Here is an 18867-nt window from a genome sequence, read left to right as displayed (position 1 = left end):
TCGTGATCCACCCGCCTCGGCCTCCCAAAGTGCTGGGATTAGAGGCTTGAGCCACCGCGCCCGGCACATATATGTTTTTAATATTTTTCAGATTTTATTATGTATGATGTTTTTAAAAAGTAATATTTTTCTAACATGAGGCAAAACTATAGCTAGTGTTTTCCTAGGCTGCCACTTGGTAATACTTTGTTCATATTATCTGAAGGTTTAGTTTTTTGTGGTGATGGTGGGATTTGATAATGTCCTATTTTCTTCTGTTCAAATGGAATGTGCATTTTTGTAACATTTCTTAGACCTGAAACTCAGCACCGAGGCTCTGCTCCCCACTCTGAGAGTGATATACCAGAGCAGGAAGAGGAGATTCTGGGATCTGATGATGATGAGCAAGAAGATCCTAATGATTATTGTAAAGGTAAGTTCATAAGGAGATATGAAGGAAGACATGTTCCATTTATTTACAATTTCTCATTTGAATGTTTGCTCTATCAGCATAAACACAGTTTTATTGCTGTTTACTTGTATCCTTTTGTCTAAAACATATGAAATAGTATTTGTTCTTAGTCTGACTTAATTTATCAAAGCCTAATTTTATATTAGATGTTTTTACCTTGTGCTCTCTTCGGCAGCACATATACTAAATGTTTTTACCTTTTTCCTCTTTAAAAGTTATAGTACATGCTTACCTTAGAAAATTTCAGAGCCATATTAAACAGAAAAGAAAGTAAAAGCCATCAGCCATGCTGTCAGCCACATATAACCAGTGGTAACATTTCGGCATATAGATTTTTATAAAATACCTTCTCACTACTTTTTGTTCATAGTGACAGCTGATAAGTTAAACTGGAATTACAGACACCTAAGCGGTGTCATCAGGTTGCCTGTTGTCTTTTCTGTTTCTTAATGAGACTTTCCAGAGTCTTTGGGTAGGAAGATAAAATGAACGTATCATACCGTCTAAGAGAAGAACGTGGTTAAAATGAATGTATCATACCATCTAAGAGAAGACCGTGGTCCTTCTTATTCTCAGCTGGCAAAGATACATATGAAGATACTTTGATTCCTGCCACTGTTGGCAGGTTTTTCAGGCCTTCCTCTGTTTTCTGTTTTTTATGGGTTTTTTTGTTTTGTTTTGTTTGAGACAGTCTCGCTCTGTTACCCAGGCTGGAGTGCAGTAGCATAATCTCAGCTCACTGCAGCCTCTGACTCCGATTCAAGCAATTACCATGCCTCAGGTGCCCACCACCATGCCTGGCTAATTTTCATATTTATAATAGAGACAGAATTTCACCATGTTTACCAGCCTGGTCTCAAACTCCTGACCTCAAATAATCTGCCTTTCTCTGCCTCCCAAAGTGCTGAGATTACAGGCATGAGTCACCATGCCTGGCCTGTTTGTTTTGTTTTTATTTAAAGAAATCCTGTTTACTTGCTTGCTTTTTTTTTTTTTTTTTTTTTTTTTTTTTTTTTGCTAAATAAACAGAATTTATTATTCTGTCTCCTGAGACTGTAATAGATATATATGTTTAGATAAACTTATTGGATTATTGAGAGACAAGAATATTGTGATATACAATCTGTTTATTATTTGTGAATGAGGCTGTTGTAGGCTCAATCTAAATCATTAATCTTATTCACTAAGATTTTTTTATAACATGAATTCAGTAATACTGTACGACTGATTTGACTACTAAGGTTTTCTTCTGTTGATTGTATAAAAGAAACTTTTTATTTGATAAAAGGTATATAGATATTGAAAAACATGATGTAAAAATACCCTTTCTTACCATTGTTTCTCATCCTGGGTTTTCTGATTATATCTCCCATGTTTCTTCCAGGGGGTTATCATCTTGTAAAAATTGGAGATCTATTCAACGGGAGATATCATGTGATCCGAAAGTTAGGCTGGGGACACTTTTCAACAGTGTGGTTATCATGGGATATTCAGTAAGTTCTAGTAGTTCTGCAAAAGAATTTGTTAGATGATGCCCAAATGTGTCTGATTTTCCACTGCTGATTCAGGCTTCAGTGTATCTCTAGTTTGATTCATTTATCAGAATTTCGTTGTTGGCAGTAGTCTCTATATTCTTGAACAAATCATTTTTCTTTCATGAAGAATCAGTATTATATATCTCCCTCTCTACTTTAGAGACAAGAGTAATTAAATTAATGCCAGTTAAGCTTTGGTCATTTGCTTTTTTGTGATTTTTATCATTTTGTTTTCACCCAAATATTTATTCTGGCTGCCTATGGGAAAATATTACAGTTTTTAAGCTTTTAGTTTTTGCCTGTATACAGATACACAGGACACTTGGAATTTGGTGGCATCTTTCCTCTTACTTACCCTCATTTTGCAGGTTTGCTTGGAATTCAGGGAGATACTCAAAGGATTTTAACTCAGAGGAAATGTTCAACAACTGAAATGATCTGAGAACAGATTTTCTTTCTTCCTGTAAATGAAATCTGGCTAGTTAGTGCCATTAACAAGTACAAATGTTTCCATAGAAGTAGCTTGTATGGGCTACAGGGAAACATGAAATCAGTATTTGCCCATATATATATTTTTTAATTGCACTTTAGGTACTGAGGTATATGTGCAAAACATGCAAGATTGTTGCATAGGTACATACATGGCAGTGTGGTTTGCTGCCTCCGTCCCCACTTTACCTTTATCTGGCATTTCTCCCCATTATACCTCCCCAACCTCCCTACCCACTGCTGTCCCTCCCCTGTTCCCCCTCAACGGACCCCAGTGTGTGATGCTCCCCGCCCCCCGTCCATGTGTTATTGTTCATCAAAATCTGCCTATGGGAGAGAACATGTGGTGTTTGTTTTTCTGTTCTTAGGTCAGTTTGCTGAGAATGATGGTTTCCAGAATATTTGTCCTTTTTAACCATCTTTCTTATAGCTAAATCTTAGCTTCCTAAAGTAAGGGAAGGCTGTGTAGTCTTAATTGCCTGTGTTTGTTTCTTAGGGGGAAGAAATTTGTGGCAATGAAAGTAGTTAAAAGTGCTGAACATTACACTGAAACAGCACTAGATGAAATCCGGTTGCTGAAGTCAGTGAGTATTAGATTATATGTATTAATGCAAAGAATTATAAATAAAGTTTCATTGAATTAAAACACACCAAATGGAGACTCCTTAGCATGGATAATTTTTTCTATAAAGGTCTAGTATCCTTAAAGAGGTAGAGGAAGACAACAGTATTTACACATTCCATTCATGTAATAGGGAACTGGTGGGAAATGGTATGATTAGAATTCTTCCTTTACACATGAACCAAAAAAAAAATTTCAAATTAATAAAAATATTCACTGAGTGTGTTTTATAGGCCACGTAGCACTGTTATAATGTTCATCTTTCCTGCTGTGGTTAAAAGGAAAGTTATGTAAATAAATGTATAGCATCTTTTTTGTTTTGTTTTCAAATATGTTATGGAATACATAATATAAAAATACTGTATTTTGCTGATTCTCTTTATGCCTGGAAACTGAGATAAATTTTATCAGAAATTTATTTTTAGTTTTGTTTTAAATTAGGAATGTGCCAATGTAGTAGAAGGAAATTAAACTCAGATTAGAAAATCTGGATTTAGTTTGCCTTTACCCTGGTATGTCCTCCATGTTACCATTTTTTTCTTTCTGATTTTTTTGTTCATAAAGTGAGAATCTTGCACCAGGAGATTTCTATGGCAGTACTTTTTTTTTTCCAACTCCTGGCCTCAAGTGATCTTCTTGCCTTACCCCCAGAGTAGCTGGGGTTATAGGCACCCGGCTTAAGATAATACTTTACATAATGTCCGTTCGTGACAAGTTAAGGAGCCTTGTACCTACCCAAAAGTAAATCAACAAACTGTTTTCTTCATTGTGAAAGTTTTCCTTTGAAAAAAAAAAAGTCAGCTGGAAAAAACTGTGGTTAGTGCTGTGGTTGATTTGCATCCTGTAAAAGCTTCTTAGTTCCTCATAACCTGGTAATCAGCAGTTAATTTGGAGACCACACTTTGATGGATATCAGGAAGCAAAATAGTTGAATTAGAAAAACAGTTCCTGTGGGTTGTATTTTCTCTTATAAATTGACTGTTTTAAGTTTTTCTCCATTAAAGCTATTGAAATTTTAGTATGTTTTAGAAATAGATTTATGTGAGCTCTTTCTTGGAGTTAATTTGCCATAAGTATTCTTCCCCTACTATTTGGCTTATTTTCTTTCCATGCTTTACCTTTTGCTGAATACCGTCTCTTCCCCACTGCAGGTTCGAAATTCAGACCCTCATGATCCAAACAGAGAAATGGTTGTTCAACTACTAGATGACTTTAAAATATCAGGAGTTAATGGAACACGTATCCTTTAAAAAATATATTTGAGAATAAATCATCCCAGTCCCAAAGAAAGGAACTAGATTTGTTGTGTAGATGGTCGTGGTATCTTTTCTCAAGGCAAACAATAATAAAATTACATCTTTCATTATACACTTCTGAACACAGATCTGAATTATGCCTAATTTTGTGTGGTGTGCCTTTTTATGATATTGCTTTAAGCGTTTTTCCCCTTTTTAGGCAAATTAAACCGAAGTCAAAAGAAACCTTTAGAAAATAGCCTTGTATCACTAAGTAAAGATTCTATGATCTTTGTCAATTAGCACAGAAACTTTAAGGGAAGTAACTGAAAAATACTGGGTAAGCAGGGTGCAGTGGCTCATGCCTGTAATCCCAGCACTGGGAGGCCAAGGTGGGTGGATCAGCTGAGGTCAGGCGTTCAAGACCAGCCTGACCAACATTGAGACTCTGTCTCAAAAAAAAAAAAATGACCTGGGCGTGGTGGCAGGTGCCTGTAATCCCAGCTGCTGGGGTGGCTAAGGCAGGAGAATCGCTTGAACACAGGAGGCAGAGGTTGCAGTGAGCTGAGATCGTGCCCACTGCATTCCAGCCTGGGCCACAGAGCCAGACCCTGTCCCAAGAAAAATACTAGATAAACAAGAATTTAAGGTATGATTGTATTTATTATATTAGGCCTCAACTTTGAAGGGGCTGCGAATGTATGTTTAGAGTCTAAAAGGGTGTGATTGTTCACGTTCTGTTAGAATGAAAAAACTGACTCGTTTAATGTTTTTATCTGGATTTTTAGAATTGTAGAGTTGGAAGGAACCTTAGCTGATTTTCTTCACAGGTTACTATCAAAATGACTTGCAGTGAGCTAACTGAAAGATCATTGCTCCTTCTGACCCACAGTTTAAAAAAAAAAAAAAAAAGGTTATTGCAACAGCTATGCTTATAACACTCAATCAGATTTTTCAGTAAAAGAAGTCGAATCTTACTTAGATTGGAGAATCTAAAATTACCTGTTTATAAGCTGTTTAAAAAATGTATACCACCCTGGCCAACATGGTGAAACCCCGTCTCTACTAAAAGTACAAAAAATTAGCTGGGCGTGGTGGTATGTGCCTGTAGTCCCAGCTACTCGGGAGGCTGAGTCAGGAGAATTGCTTGAGACCGGAAAACGGAAGTTGCAGTGAGCTGGGATCGCGCCACTGCACTTGAGCCTGGTGATAGAGCGAGATTCTGTCTCCAAAAAAAAAAAAAAAAAGTATAAAGACATTTTATATATCATTTGACTTTCCATGTGTGTTTAGCTTCTTACAAAGCACATTCCTAGTTGCCGTTGATTTTTTTTTTTTTTAAAGGATACAGGATTACATATGACTAGTTTCATGCAGACTATGGGAAGAGATTTGAACAGAGAAGCAGGAAGAAGAGATGAGAAAGGAGAGGGAACAGGTGATAATATGGAAAGACTATCTATTGTTTTGAAGTTAATTCTGAGTCATTTCCATACAAATCACAGATCCCCCGGATGTCTAAGGAAAACTGCTGCAGCCATCTTAAAACAGTACCTTGTGCCTACTGTGGTCACTTTGTAGATGACATGTGTTTCTCTGTCTCTCTCTCTCCCTCTCTCTCTCTCTCTCTCTGTCTCTGTCTCTCTCTCTCTCTCTCTCTCTGTGTGTGTGTGTGTGTGTGTGTGTGTGTGTGTGTGTGTGTGTTCAAAGACTCGAAGAAATTTTTTAAAACCTGCACAGGATGTCATGATGACTATATCTATTTTTTTCTGTTATTTAATCTTGTAATGTTTATCATTGTGCCCTATTTCTTTACCGATTTGCAAAAGTTCCAAGTAAAACTATAGAACTCTCCACAGTAATGCTGAGTACTTTTATTTCACCCTAACTAAGCAAAGAAGGTTTTTTAACTTTTGAAATGTCTTAGTAGATTTGAATTTCAAGTCCCAAGATATTTTTCAGACATTGCTAGGTGGGATTCTGGGTAGCTTCTCTCCAATAATTCCCTATTTTATTCTTTTCTCCCTTTGTTCTTAGCTGTTGTTTCCTGTCCTTCTTTATCCTTATCTCCCAGCTGTCTTTGCTACTGCATTATTTGCTACTATTAGAGATTGAAAGGATATAACTCAGAACATTATGCTAAAGGTCAGTAATGGCCCACGTCATTCTCCTGCCCCTACCCATTTTCACAACATAACATACCCACACAGAGTTGTACATTCACATTTGTGTGTGTGTTTGTTCAGGCATTTTTTTCTCTTGACCACTATCCTGTCTCACGTTAAAATATAAAGGACCCTGAACTAGAAAGTTAGTTCTCATAGAATTCCATATAAACTAGCTCACTCTACTTCCATGGAGGATGAGAAGGAGGAGGAAAAGAATGATTAGGAAGGGAGACAGGTCTCTTTATATAATGTTGATATTAGCCAGTCACTATTGTCTACCTATATGACCTCCTATGTCTTTAGGATACTTTTTTTTTCATGCTATATACTCTCTTTGCTAGTTCCTCTTATTCATAATGTGCCCATACTGTGCTTACTCAATAATGTAAGCCTTTTATTTTCAACCTTTTGTTATTTTCTTTATACTCTACCCAAGAGATTTTTTTTAAAATATAATCTTTTGATTTCAATTATCAGTGCTCCTTCTGATTGCTACTCGTTAGCTTTCTTTCACTGAAATTATTTAGCTCATCTTTTTTTTACCAATTGATTATGATGTTCTACCAGCTTTTTTTAAAGCTGCTATATGTTTGGCCATTTTAATACCACTGCTTACAAATTAAAACAACATTCTCAAATTATAATACTCTCAACAAATGAAAATTAAGCAAATTAAAGCTAGAAACAAAAGAGAATAGCTTTACAGTTCTATTTTATGTTTAGTCTTTTTAAGCAATGTGCGTTTTAAATCTTGTTTTGTTAAATTTTTTATTTGCTTTTTTTTTTTTTTTTTTTTTTTTGAGACACAGTTTCGCTCTTGTTGCCCATGCAGGAGTGCAGTGGCGCAATCTCAGTTCACTGTAACCTCCACCTCCTGGGTTCAGGCGATTCTCCTGTCTCACCCTCCCGAGCCTATTTAATTGCTTTTTAAAAGAAATTTGTTGGCCAAGCATGGTGGTTCACACCTATAATCTCAGCACTTTGGGAGGCCAAGGCAGGCAGATCATGAGGTCAGCAGTTTGAGACCAGCTTGGCCAACATGGTGAAACCCCCGTCTCTACTAAAAATACAAAAATTAGCTGGGCGTGGTGGCACACGCCTGTAATCCCAGCTACTCGGGAGGCTGAGGCAGGAGAATTGCTTGAACCCTGGAGGCGGAAGTTGCAGTGAGCTGAGATCATGCCACTGCACTCCAGCTGGGGTGACAGAGCAAGACTCCGTCTTGGGGGGAAAAAATGTCTTAGCAGAATCATCATAAAGAAGTAGAAATAATTTAATGAATCCCCACAGATCCATTACCCATTTCAGGAGTTATCAACTTACAGCCAATCTTGTTTTGTCTGTACCTCCTGATAATTCTGTAGCCAATCTTAAACGTTTTATTCAAAATTGTTTTAGAATGTATTTTTAAAAGACGAGGACTCTTAAAATGTAACCTAGCCAGGTGCTGTGGCCCATGCCTGTAATCCCAGCACTTTGGGAAGCTGAGGTGTTCAACAGCAGCCCGGGCAACATAGCAGGACCCTGTCTCTATAGGAATAAAACTAGCCAGGCATGGGAGGCATGTACTTGGGAGAGGGAGGCAGCAGTGTCAGTTGAGCCCGGGAGTTTGAGGCTGCAGTGAGCTGTGGTAGTGTCACTGCACTCCACTGTGCGTGGCAAAACAAGATGCCATCTCTGACAAGAAAAATAGATTTATTAAATAACAAGATAACCTCAGTACAATTATTAAACCAAACAAAAATTGGGACCAATTTCTTAGTCACAAGTTTCTTTTTTCTTTTTTTTTTTTTTTTTTTTTTTTTTTTGAGACAGAGTTTCGCTCTTGTTACCCAGGCTGGAGTGCAATGGCCCGATCTCGGCTCACCGCAACCTCCGCCTCCCGGGCTCAGGCAATTCCCCTGCCTCAGCCTCCTGAGTAGCTGGGATTACAGGCACGCGCCACCATGTCCAGCTAATTTTTTGTATTTTTAGTAGAGACGGGGTTTCACCATGTTGACCAGGATGGTCTCGATCTCTCGACCTCGTGATCCACCCGCCTCGGCCTCCCAAAGTGCTGGGATTACAGGCTTGAGCTACCGCGCCCTGCCTGTCACAAGTTTCTAAAGTCATTTTTTCAGTTGCCAAATGTCTTGTGCTTTATTTTCTTTTTGTTTACTACTACTGCTGCTGCTACTGCTACTGCTACTGCTACTACGACTACGACTACTACAACTACTACTGGCTGCTGTTGTCCTTCTTTCTCCTCATTGGTTACTTTTTTTTTGTTGTAAAATACACATAACATCAAATTATGCAGTCATTACCACCATCCATCTTCATAACTTTCCATCTTGTAAAACTGAAACTCTGTACCTGTTAAGGGTCTGTTAGATTGCATTGGTTTATTGTGTCAAGTCCTCTATTTCCTTGCTTATCTTCTGTCTGCTTGTTCTATACATTATTGAGAGTGTGGGATTAAACTCTCCAACTATTATTGTAGAACTATTTCTCCCTTTAATTCTGTCAATTTTTGTTTTATATTTGGTGGTCTTTTAATAGGTATGTAAATGTCTATAATTGTATCTTCTTGGTGGCATATTGAACTTTTATTAATATATATAATGTCCTTCTTTATCTCTTGTAACTTTTGTTGATTTAAAGTCTGTTTTGTCTATCGGTATAGCCACCCGTGATTTCTTTTGGCTACTATTTGCATGGAATCATTTTTTCAACCTTTGACTTTTAATCTGTTTGTGTCTTTAGATCTAAAGTGTGTCTCTTGTAGACAGCATATAGTTGTATCAATTTTTTAAATCCATTCTATCAAACCAAAGTTAAAATCATACTAGCTTTTAGACTAATAATTTTTTGATATTAGTTTTTAAAATCATGTAGAAAACAAAAAAGGAGTTACCATTGTTAGAGTAATATTAACTTGTATAATTGCTCAAGTATTTACCTTCTTTGTTTATTTATTTGTATGGATGGCTTTGTGCCATTGTTTAGTGTCTTTTCATTTCACCTTATAGGACTCCCTTGACCACTTCTTACAGGGCACATCTACTGGTAATGAACTCATTTAGCTTCTGTTTACATGGGATGTCTTAATTTTTCTCTCACTTTTGAAATAATGTTTTGCTTAATATAAGATTCTTGGTTGACATTATTTTTCTTTTAGTATTTCGAATATGTTGGCTCACTGCTTTCTAGCCTCCAAAATTTCTGATGAGAAACTTGCTGATGTGAAGAGTCATTTTTCTTGATGCTGTCAAGATTCTCTGTTTTATCTTTCAGAAGTTTGATTATAGTGTGTCTTGGCTTGGGTCTCTTCGAGTTCATCTTACTTGATGCTCATTGAGCTTTTTGGATTCATGTCTTTCATCAAATTTGAGTTTTTCATTGTTTTTTCAAATATTCTCTCTGGCCCTTCTTTCTTTCTTTTTTTTTCTGAGATGGAGTCTCACTGTGTTACCCAGGCTAGAATGTCGTGGCACGATCTCAGCTCACTGTAATCTCTGCCTCCTGGGTTTAAGCAGTTCTGCCTCAGCCTCCCGAGTAACTGGGAATACTGGCATGCATCACCACACCCATCTAATTTTTGTATTTCAGTAGAGATGGGGTTTCACCATGTTGGCCAGGCTGGTCTTGAACTCCTGACCTCAACTGATCTGCCTGCCTTGGCCTCCCAAAATGCTAGGATTACAGGTGTGAGCTACCATGCCTGGCCTCTTCCTCTGTTCTTCTACTGGGACTGCCACAGTGTATATTTGGCCTATTTAATGGTGTCCTGCAGGTCCCTTAAGCCTCTTCACTTCAATTTTTTTTCTTTCTATTCCTCAGACTTAAAATTATTTCCATCATCCTAACTTCAGGTTTGCTGTTTCTTTCTCCTGTCTGCCCAAATCTGCCTTTGAATCCCTCTAGTGAATTTTTCATTTCTGTTACTGTACTTTTCAGCAAGAATTCATTTGATTTCTTTTTAGTTTTTTTAGTCCTTATTAATATTTCCATTTTGTTTATATATTGTTTTCTTGGCTTTCTCCACATCTTCCTTTTGTTCTTTGAGCTTTTTTTTTTTTTTGAGACAGAGTTTCGCTCTTGTTACCCAGGCTGGAGTGCAATGGCGCGATCTCAGCTCACCGCAACCTCCGCCTCCTGGGTTCAGGCAATTCTCCTACCTCAGCCTCCTGAGTAGCTGGGATTACAGGCACGTGCCACCATGCCCAGCTAATTTTTTGTATTTTTAGTAGAGACGGGGTTTCACTATGTTGACCGGGATGGTCTCGATCTCTCGACCTCGTGATCCACCCGCCTCGGCCTCCCAAAGTGCTGGTATTACAGGCTTGAGCCACCGCGCCCGGCCCTTTTTTTTTTTTTTTTTTCCTGAGACAAGGTCCTGCTCTATCACCCAGGCTGGAATGTGGTAGTGTGAACATGGCTCACATCAGCCTCGACTACCCAGACTCAAGCGCTTCTCTTGCCTAAGCCTCCAGACTACAGGTGCATGCCAGTATACCCAGCTACTTTTTAAACTTTTTGTAGAGGTGGAGTCTCACTGTGTTGCCCAGATTGGTCTGGAACTTCTGGGTTCAAGCAGTCCTACTGCCTTGGCCTCCCAAAGTGATAGAGTTACAGGAATGAGCCACCACATCTGGCCTGAGCATCTTTAAGGCATTTGTTTTAAAGTCTTTATCTAGTAGATCTGCATCAGATCTTTTTAAGAGACTGTGTCTATTGATTTACTTTTGTCATTTGAATATGCTGTACTTAACTATTTCTTCATGTGCCTTATGATTTTCTGTTGAAAACTGGAGATTTAAATCTAATATGGTAACTCTAGAAGTCAGATTTGGCTGTGTCCTCAAGATTTGTTGGGGTATTTATTTATTTATTTATTTTTGAGACAAGGTCTCTCTCTTGCCAAGGCTGGAGTACAGTGGCACAGTCATGGCTTACTGTAGCCTTGACCTCCTAGAATCTAGCGATCCTCCTGCCTCAGCCTTTCAAATTGCTGAGACTATAGTTGTATGCCACCATGCCTATGCTAATTTTGTAATGTTTTTGTAGAGATGGGGTCTTTCTGTGTTGCCCAGGCTGGTGTCAAACCCCTGGGCTCAAGCAGTCATCCTGCCTCAGCCTCCCAAAGTGCTGGAATTACATGCATGGGCCGCTTTGCCTGGCCCCATGTTGTTTTTGGTTTTGTGTTTCTTTTGTAGGGCTGTCTCTCCAAGCATCAGCCTGAGATGTAAACAAAAGGTCTTTGCTCAGTCTGCATCTTTCCTTGGGCATGCACAGTCGCTTTCTGATTTTCCCTCAATATGCTGTTGCTTTTGAATGTCCTAGGCTATTTGTTTATTTATTTATTTAGAGACAGAATCTTGCTTTATCACCCGGGCTGGAGTGCTTTGGCACAATCTCGGCTCACTGCAACCTCCACTTCCTGGGTTCAAGCGATTCTCCTGCATCAGCCTCCTGTGTAGCTAGGATTACAGGTGCACACCACCATGCCCGGCTAATTTTTGTATTTTTAGTAGAGACGACGTTTCACCATGTTGACCAGGCTAGTCTCAAACTCTTAGTCTCAAACTCTGGCCTCAAGTGATCTGCCCACCTTGGCCTCCCAAATTGCTGGGATTACAGGCGCGAGCCACCACACCTGGCCATGAACATCCTAGTCTTAATGTCTGGCTCCCAAAGGGGAAAAGGAAAGAAATTAAGGAAAGGAAATGGGCACTGACTTTTTAAATCCTTGCAACATCACTTCAGCCAGAGGAGGGGTTTAAAACAATGGAGGGGAGGTACAGAAATGGCCACCTGCCTCTCTGATACTTAAGACAGGATCCTTTTTACCCACTCTGGCTCCAACAAACTGTGGGCAGGGCTGCTTACTATAGGATTAGGGAATAGGTGGGTGCCACTGTGCTAAGAGCTGAAATTGACCAAAATTTACAATAATTTATTATCTAAGCCTCTTCTCCTAAAAGTTGTGAGCCTTCAATAGACTTGGGAGTTTCTAAATAATCACATCAGACGGATTCTGCCACTGCGTTGGTTGTCTCGGTGGGTAAACAGATTTCTGGCGGCTTCCTACTCCACCATCTTCTTAGAATCTTTTCTAGTTTGTGATGCTTACTTGAGTCAGGATCCATACGAGATTTTGGCAGTTTATTACCTGGCATCAAGATGTTCTAGGCTCACCTTGTGAGTTTCCTGTCTTAAATCTAGAATCAGTTTTCCTCTGAGAAACCCTAAGTCCTTTTGCGGAGAAATGACATCCAGAGTCTAAGCACTTAGAGGTATACTTTGCTGCTGGGTGTATCTTTACCTTTGTAATTTGTTGATTCATTGCAAAAAGCCATTTTTTCACCTCCTTCCTCTCTTCCCTTTTTGGGGGCCACTAGAGTTGCTCCCCACAGCTTATTCTTTTGTGGATGTGTGGATTTGTTTGGATTTTTCCAAACCGTTTTCGTTTTGGACTAATTCAAGTTCACTAATCTTTTTATTCTGTAATGTCCAATCTGCCGTTTTTTCCATCCAGTGTGTTTTTATCTCACATTGCACTTTTTGTCTCTGTAAGTTCATTTTCAGTCCTTTAACAAATACCTTTCATGTCTCCACTTAATTTTTTGAACATGTGGAATACAGCTATAATAACCATTTAATGTCCTTGTCTAATTCTAACCTCTGTGATGGTTCTGAGTCAGTTTCATATGATTGATTATTTTAATTTCAGATATGTTTTATTGCCTGGTAATCACATTGTAAACTTTACCTTGTTGGCTGCTGGATGTTTTGTATTTCTATAAATCTTCTTGAGCCTTGTTCTGGGATGCTGTTATGTTACTTGGGAAGTGTTTTGTCCTTTTATATGGATCCAAAGCATTGCTCAGTCCAGGGCTAATCATTCCCTCTGCTGAGGCAAGACTTTCCTAAATATATCCTACCCAATACCCTGTGACTGAATTTTTCTAGTATCTTTGCTGGGAGCAGGCACTTTTGCCAAGCCCTATGCAAATGCTGGGCATTGTTCTTTCTAATCCTTTAAGGTTTTTTTTTCTTCTCTGCCTCTGCTCGTTTCCTCATACACATGTGCTTTGCCGTATCCTTGAGGGGAACCCCTCTGCAAATCTCTGAATTTCTCTTTCTGCAGCTCTCTCCTCTTTAGTACCTTGTTCACTGGATTATAGCTGCCTTGGTCTCCCCAAGACGCTTACCTCCCATTGATTCATCTTGTGGAGTCTACCTAGGAAGTCTCAAGGCAATAAGATGGGGCATTCCCATGGTTCAGCTCGTTTCCTTTTTTCAGGGATCACTGTACATGTTGCCTGATGTCCAGAATCTTCTGTTGTTTTTGAATTTGGTCTGTTTTGGGTATTGTTTTATCAATAAGATAAATTCAGTCTCTGTCACTTCATTTTGGCTAAAGCAGAAAACTTGACAGGTGCTGGCGTTTTTTGTTCGTTGTGTTGTGTTTTGTTTTTGAGATGGGGTCTCTGTCACTCAAGCTGGAGCGCAGTAGCATGATCTTGGCTCACTGCAGCCTTGACCTCCTGGGTTTAGGTGTTCCCCTCACCTTAGCCTCCTGAGTAGCAAGGACCACAGGCACATGCCACCATACTTGACTAATTTTTTGATTTTTTTGTAGAGATGGGGTTTCACTGTGTTGCCCAGTCTGGTCTCAAACTCGTGGGCTCAAGGGATCCACCTGTCTTGGCCTCCCAAACTGCTAGGATTACAGGCATGAGCCACCGTGCCCAGCCTTTCATGGGTTTTATATATAAGAATTTGCTGCTGGACATGATGGTTCACACCTGTAATACAAAAATACAAAAAATTAGCTCATGAGGTCAGGAGTTCAAGATCAGCCTGGCCAAGATGGTGAAACCCTGTCTCTACTAAAAATACAAAAATTAGTAGTGGTGGCAGGCACCTGTAATCCCAGCTACTTGGGAGGCTGAGGTACAGAATTGGTTCAACTAGGAGGAGAAGATTGCAGTGAGCCGAGCTGCACCACTGCACTGCAGCCTGGGGAACAGAGCGAGACTCCCATCTCAAAAAAAAAAGAATTTGCTGAGCAGTTTTCCAAAGTATTTGTACCATTTTAGACTTCTACTAGCGTAATACAAGAGTTCTAGTTGTTCCACAACCTCACTTACATTTGGCAATTTTTTTTTTTTATTTTAGTTTATTCATTTGTCAGTTTGAGGTGCTATCTTACTGTAATTTTGATCTGTGTTTGAGGTTGTCCTGTACCTTTAATCTTACATAATTTGGAACATTTATGACATAGACCTTTTTTTTTTTTTTTTTGAATCCAGGCTAGTTGTTTTATGCCATCTTAGTTTGGATTTGTTTGACTGTTCCCTCATGATTAAATTCAAGTTAACTATGTTTGTCAAGCATATTACATGGATTATGTTTTAGTTTTCTCAGTATATTGCATTAGAAGGCACAGGGTATGAATTTGTGCTTATCATTGGTGGTAATAAGTTTGATCACTTGGTTAAGGCTGTGCCTTCCAGATATCTCAGTTGTAAAGGTATTTTATTCTTTTTCTAATTAATAAGCAGTCTGTGGAATGGTATTTTGGCACTATGAAAATCCCCTTTCCCAACAGTCTTTCATGTAGTTGTCTTAGTATTCACTGATTCCTACCTGAATCAGTAATAGTATACTATAGTGATTGTAAATTGGTGATTTTTTATTTCTGTAATACCTCCTATATTTATTATTTGGCTTTCTTCTCTAAAGAAGATGTTTCTCAGCCGGGCGTGGTGGCTCATGCCTGTAATCCCAGGACTTTGGGAGGCTGAGGCAGGTGGATCACCTGAGGTCGGGAGTTCAAGACCAGTCTGACCAACATGGTGAAACCCCTTCTCTACTAAAAATACAAAAAATTAACTGGGCATGATGGCATGCACCGGTAATCTCAGCTACTCAGGAGGCTGAGGCAGGAGAATCTGTTGAACCCAGGAGGCAGAGGTTTTGGTGAGCTGAGATCACACCACTGCACTCCAACCTGGGTGACAGAGCGAGACTCCATCCCAAAAAAATGTTTCTCTTCCTCCACACTTTCAGATCAGTATGGACTTGTTCTGTTTTTAATTGATATGTTAACTCGTAACTTTATTCTTTAAAATGGCCTCCACATTGGCTGTGACATCCTCTTCAAGATGGTTCCTCTTTCTTCTTGACATGTTCTCTTATTTGTTGGCACAGCAGGGTGTTCCAAGTTTACCTTGTGTTTTTCCTGCTTAGATTTAGCCATTTTTCCAAGGAACTCAGGCTTTCCTTTAATGGAGAATCTTCAAGTCTGAGGACTAGGACATTATACATATGTATGTCTTGACTTGCATGGAGAAGCTAGTGGGGGTGGAAGACATCAAAATACTACCAAAATCCCTGTAATGCCCTGCACAATATTAGACCCAAAGAGTATTCCTACTGTGTGGGGCGATAAGGATAACACATGGTGGCACTGGAATCAAGTTTAGTTTTGTAAACTACAGAGCATAAAGCAAGTTAGTTTACTATTTTAAAAAATGTTTGCATTTGTGTTTTTGAGGTTAGGTCTTGTACATTCATCTCTTCTATAGTTAAGGAAGAATTTGGTTTTCCTTGCTTTGAAACTGTGAGAGTGGAAATTTTTACCCTGGACACTAATTTTGATATTGGGGAAGAAACTAATTTGTATGAATAGAATCAACCGCATGAGCCTAGTGCTTTCTTTCACTATTTGCATATGTAAGTTTTACTTTTTCTTTTACCAGTATTTTAATATACATAATAATATTGATAAGCCAGCCCCCCACAATTTTCTGTTTCATGATTGCTTTTGTTGGCTGTTACATTAGACTTAGAAATTTTAGAGGATTGGCAGCTATATATTTATTCATTCAAGCTCTGTAACTTTTTATACTGAAAGAAAATACATAACATTTTAATAGGGTGTAATTCACAGGTTGTCTTGCGCTGTTCTTTTGTGCCGTTTTATCCCTCCTTAATTAACTCCTAGATATCTGCATGGTATTTGAAGTTTTGGGGCATCATCTGCTCAAGTGGATCATCAAGTCCAATTATCAGGGGCTTCCACTGCCTTGTGTCAAAAAAATTATTCAGCAAGTATGTATCTTAGTCTTGACTATGCAGTGATGGTTTAATATTCTTAAAGTGTCAGGAGTTTATTTTTTCCAATCGAATTTTTGTTTTAAAAAGTAAGTTACTGGCCGGGCACTGTGGCTCATGCCTGTAATCCCAGCACTTTGGGAGGCCAAGGCGGGCGGATCACCTGAGGTCGGGAGTTTGAGACCAGCCTGGCCAACATGACAAAACCCCCTCTCTACTACAAATACAAAAATTAGCTGGGTGTGGTGGCATATGCCTGTAATCCCAGCTACTCACTTGGGAGGCTGAGGCAGGAGAATCTTGAACCCAGGAGGCAGAGGTTGCAGTGAGCTGAGATTGTGCCACTACACTCCAGCCTGGGTGACAAAGCAAGACTCAGTCTCGGAAAAAAAAGTAAGTTATTTTTAATTCCTAAAATTAAATATTGCATTCAATCTTTAAAGTTTATTTTGCTTATTCTGTTTTTAAATGTTTTAGCATAACCATTTTCCCCCAGGTTTGCCTCATATATAAGAAGGTGAAGCTGAGTTGTCTGACTTGGGAACATTGGAGCCCTTATCCAGAAGTTGTAAATAGTAATTTTACATGAATAGATAATTGCCATGTCAGATTATGCCATCTCTTTATACAGCATGATTCATGGGCATTTTCTAATTTTCTAAAGAGCCTTCAATATACAGTATAGAATTTTACCATCAGGAAAATATTAATACTTCAAGGGACAAAAATTTGTTTGGATAATGTATTGTGGAAGGAGCTCCAAACTGGGCAGCAGCAGACCTCAGTTCTTCATCAGTGAGGAAATTTGAATTAAGGATATCTAAATCTCTGCCATCACCTACATTTCAACACTTAGAGGGTGTGTTGAATGTTTATTCATAGTCTTCATAATGTATATAGTTGAAGAATATCTCCAAATAGAATTAGCTTTGTAAAACATTGAGGAATTTTTTATTGTAAATAAATACTTGTCTTTTTCATAGTTTAATCTTTCTGGGAACGTTTGTGCTTTTTTTAAAAGGTACTTTTATTCTCCAGAGAAAACGCTATCATGTCTTTTTTTTTTTTTTTTTTTAATGTCGTGTTATAATCTTGTACTTCTCCAGAAAGCCTGTTTTTTGTGTTTGCAAGTCTGCCACTCTATTTTTATTCAGGTGTTACAGGGTCTTGATTATTTACACACCAAGTGCCGTATCATCCATACTGACATTAAACCAGAGAACATCTTATTGTCAGTGAATGAGCAGTACATTCGGAGGCTGGCTGCAGAAGCAACAGAATGGCAGCGATCTGGAGCTCCTCCGCCTTCTGGATCTGCAGGTGTATTTTCTTTTAGGGACTTTGTTCTCATTAGAAATTAAAAGAAATTTCTATTTTTATTCTGTTACCAGGGAATTAAACACCACCCAATCATATTTAAGAAACATTATCAGCCTCTGAGAGACATTCTCAGAATTACTTTCATATGGGATGGAGAAAAACGAGATATTTTTGTATCTTTTGTTGTATGTTACAAAAGCTGGTGTGTATTGTTTAAAAATATTTTTTCTTAAGATTTGATGACTTTTGAAGTGTTTACCTCTTACTTTGATCACACATGCTCATTTATAGGACTGGTAGTCTATAGAGGGGCAAGATAACATTGCTCTTCAGAGCTTCCTTTAAACACTGGAGTAGACAGATCTGGTTTGAATTTGGGCTTCATACGAGATTGAGAGACCTTAATTGAGTTAATTTATTTTATTTCCCTTCAGCTGGGAATTACTGGGATTAAATGGTAAAGCAGTTAGTAGTGTGCCACACAATATTATATACTAAATAAATTATGGGACCCGGCACAGTGGCTCATGCCTGTAACCCAACACTTTGGGAGGCTGAGGTGGGAGGATCACTTGAGCCCAGGAGTTTGGGACCAGTCTAGGCAACATAGTAAGACCCCCATCTGTACAAAAACTTTAAAAATTAGCCAGGCATGGCGGTGCATGCCTGTAGTCCAGTTACTTGGAAGGCTGGGACAGGAGGATTGCGTGAGCCTAGGGGGTCAAGGTGCAAGGCATGATAGTGCCACTGCACTTCAGCCTAGGCAACAGAGAGAGACTCTCTGTCTCAAAACATAAAACTAAATACATAAATAAGTAAATTATGGCTGCTTTATGATTTTTTTCTTTTGAGGTACAGATTTTAGTTTTAATAGTGTGTCATTTTTGAGGAGTTTGCTTGAGCCTCAAATTGAAATATTAGTTATGCACTTCCTTTAAAA

General features: G+C 38.7%; 1 protein-coding gene across 1 annotated transcript in view; it reads left to right on the top strand.

The window, feature by feature from the left end:
* SRPK1 (SRSF protein kinase 1) overlaps positions 1–18867 on the top strand; it is a 90138-nt gene that overhangs the window by 33045 nt on the left and 38226 nt on the right. The window contains 6 exon segments of the mRNA XM_039466925.2: positions 294–412; positions 1836–1944; positions 2972–3059; positions 4249–4336; positions 16498–16604; positions 17762–17927. Coding sequence (XP_039322859.2) covers positions 294–412; positions 1836–1944; positions 2972–3059; positions 4249–4336; positions 16498–16604; positions 17762–17927 — 677 coding nt within the window.

The sequence above is a fragment of the Saimiri boliviensis genome, chromosome 4, assembly GCF_048565385.1.
Source record: "Saimiri boliviensis isolate mSaiBol1 chromosome 4, mSaiBol1.pri, whole genome shotgun sequence".
NCBI classification, from domain to species: Eukaryota; Metazoa; Chordata; class Mammalia; order Primates; family Cebidae; genus Saimiri; species Saimiri boliviensis.
The sequence above is the reverse complement of the archived record's forward strand: the minus strand, read 5'-3'. Positions and strand labels throughout refer to the sequence as shown.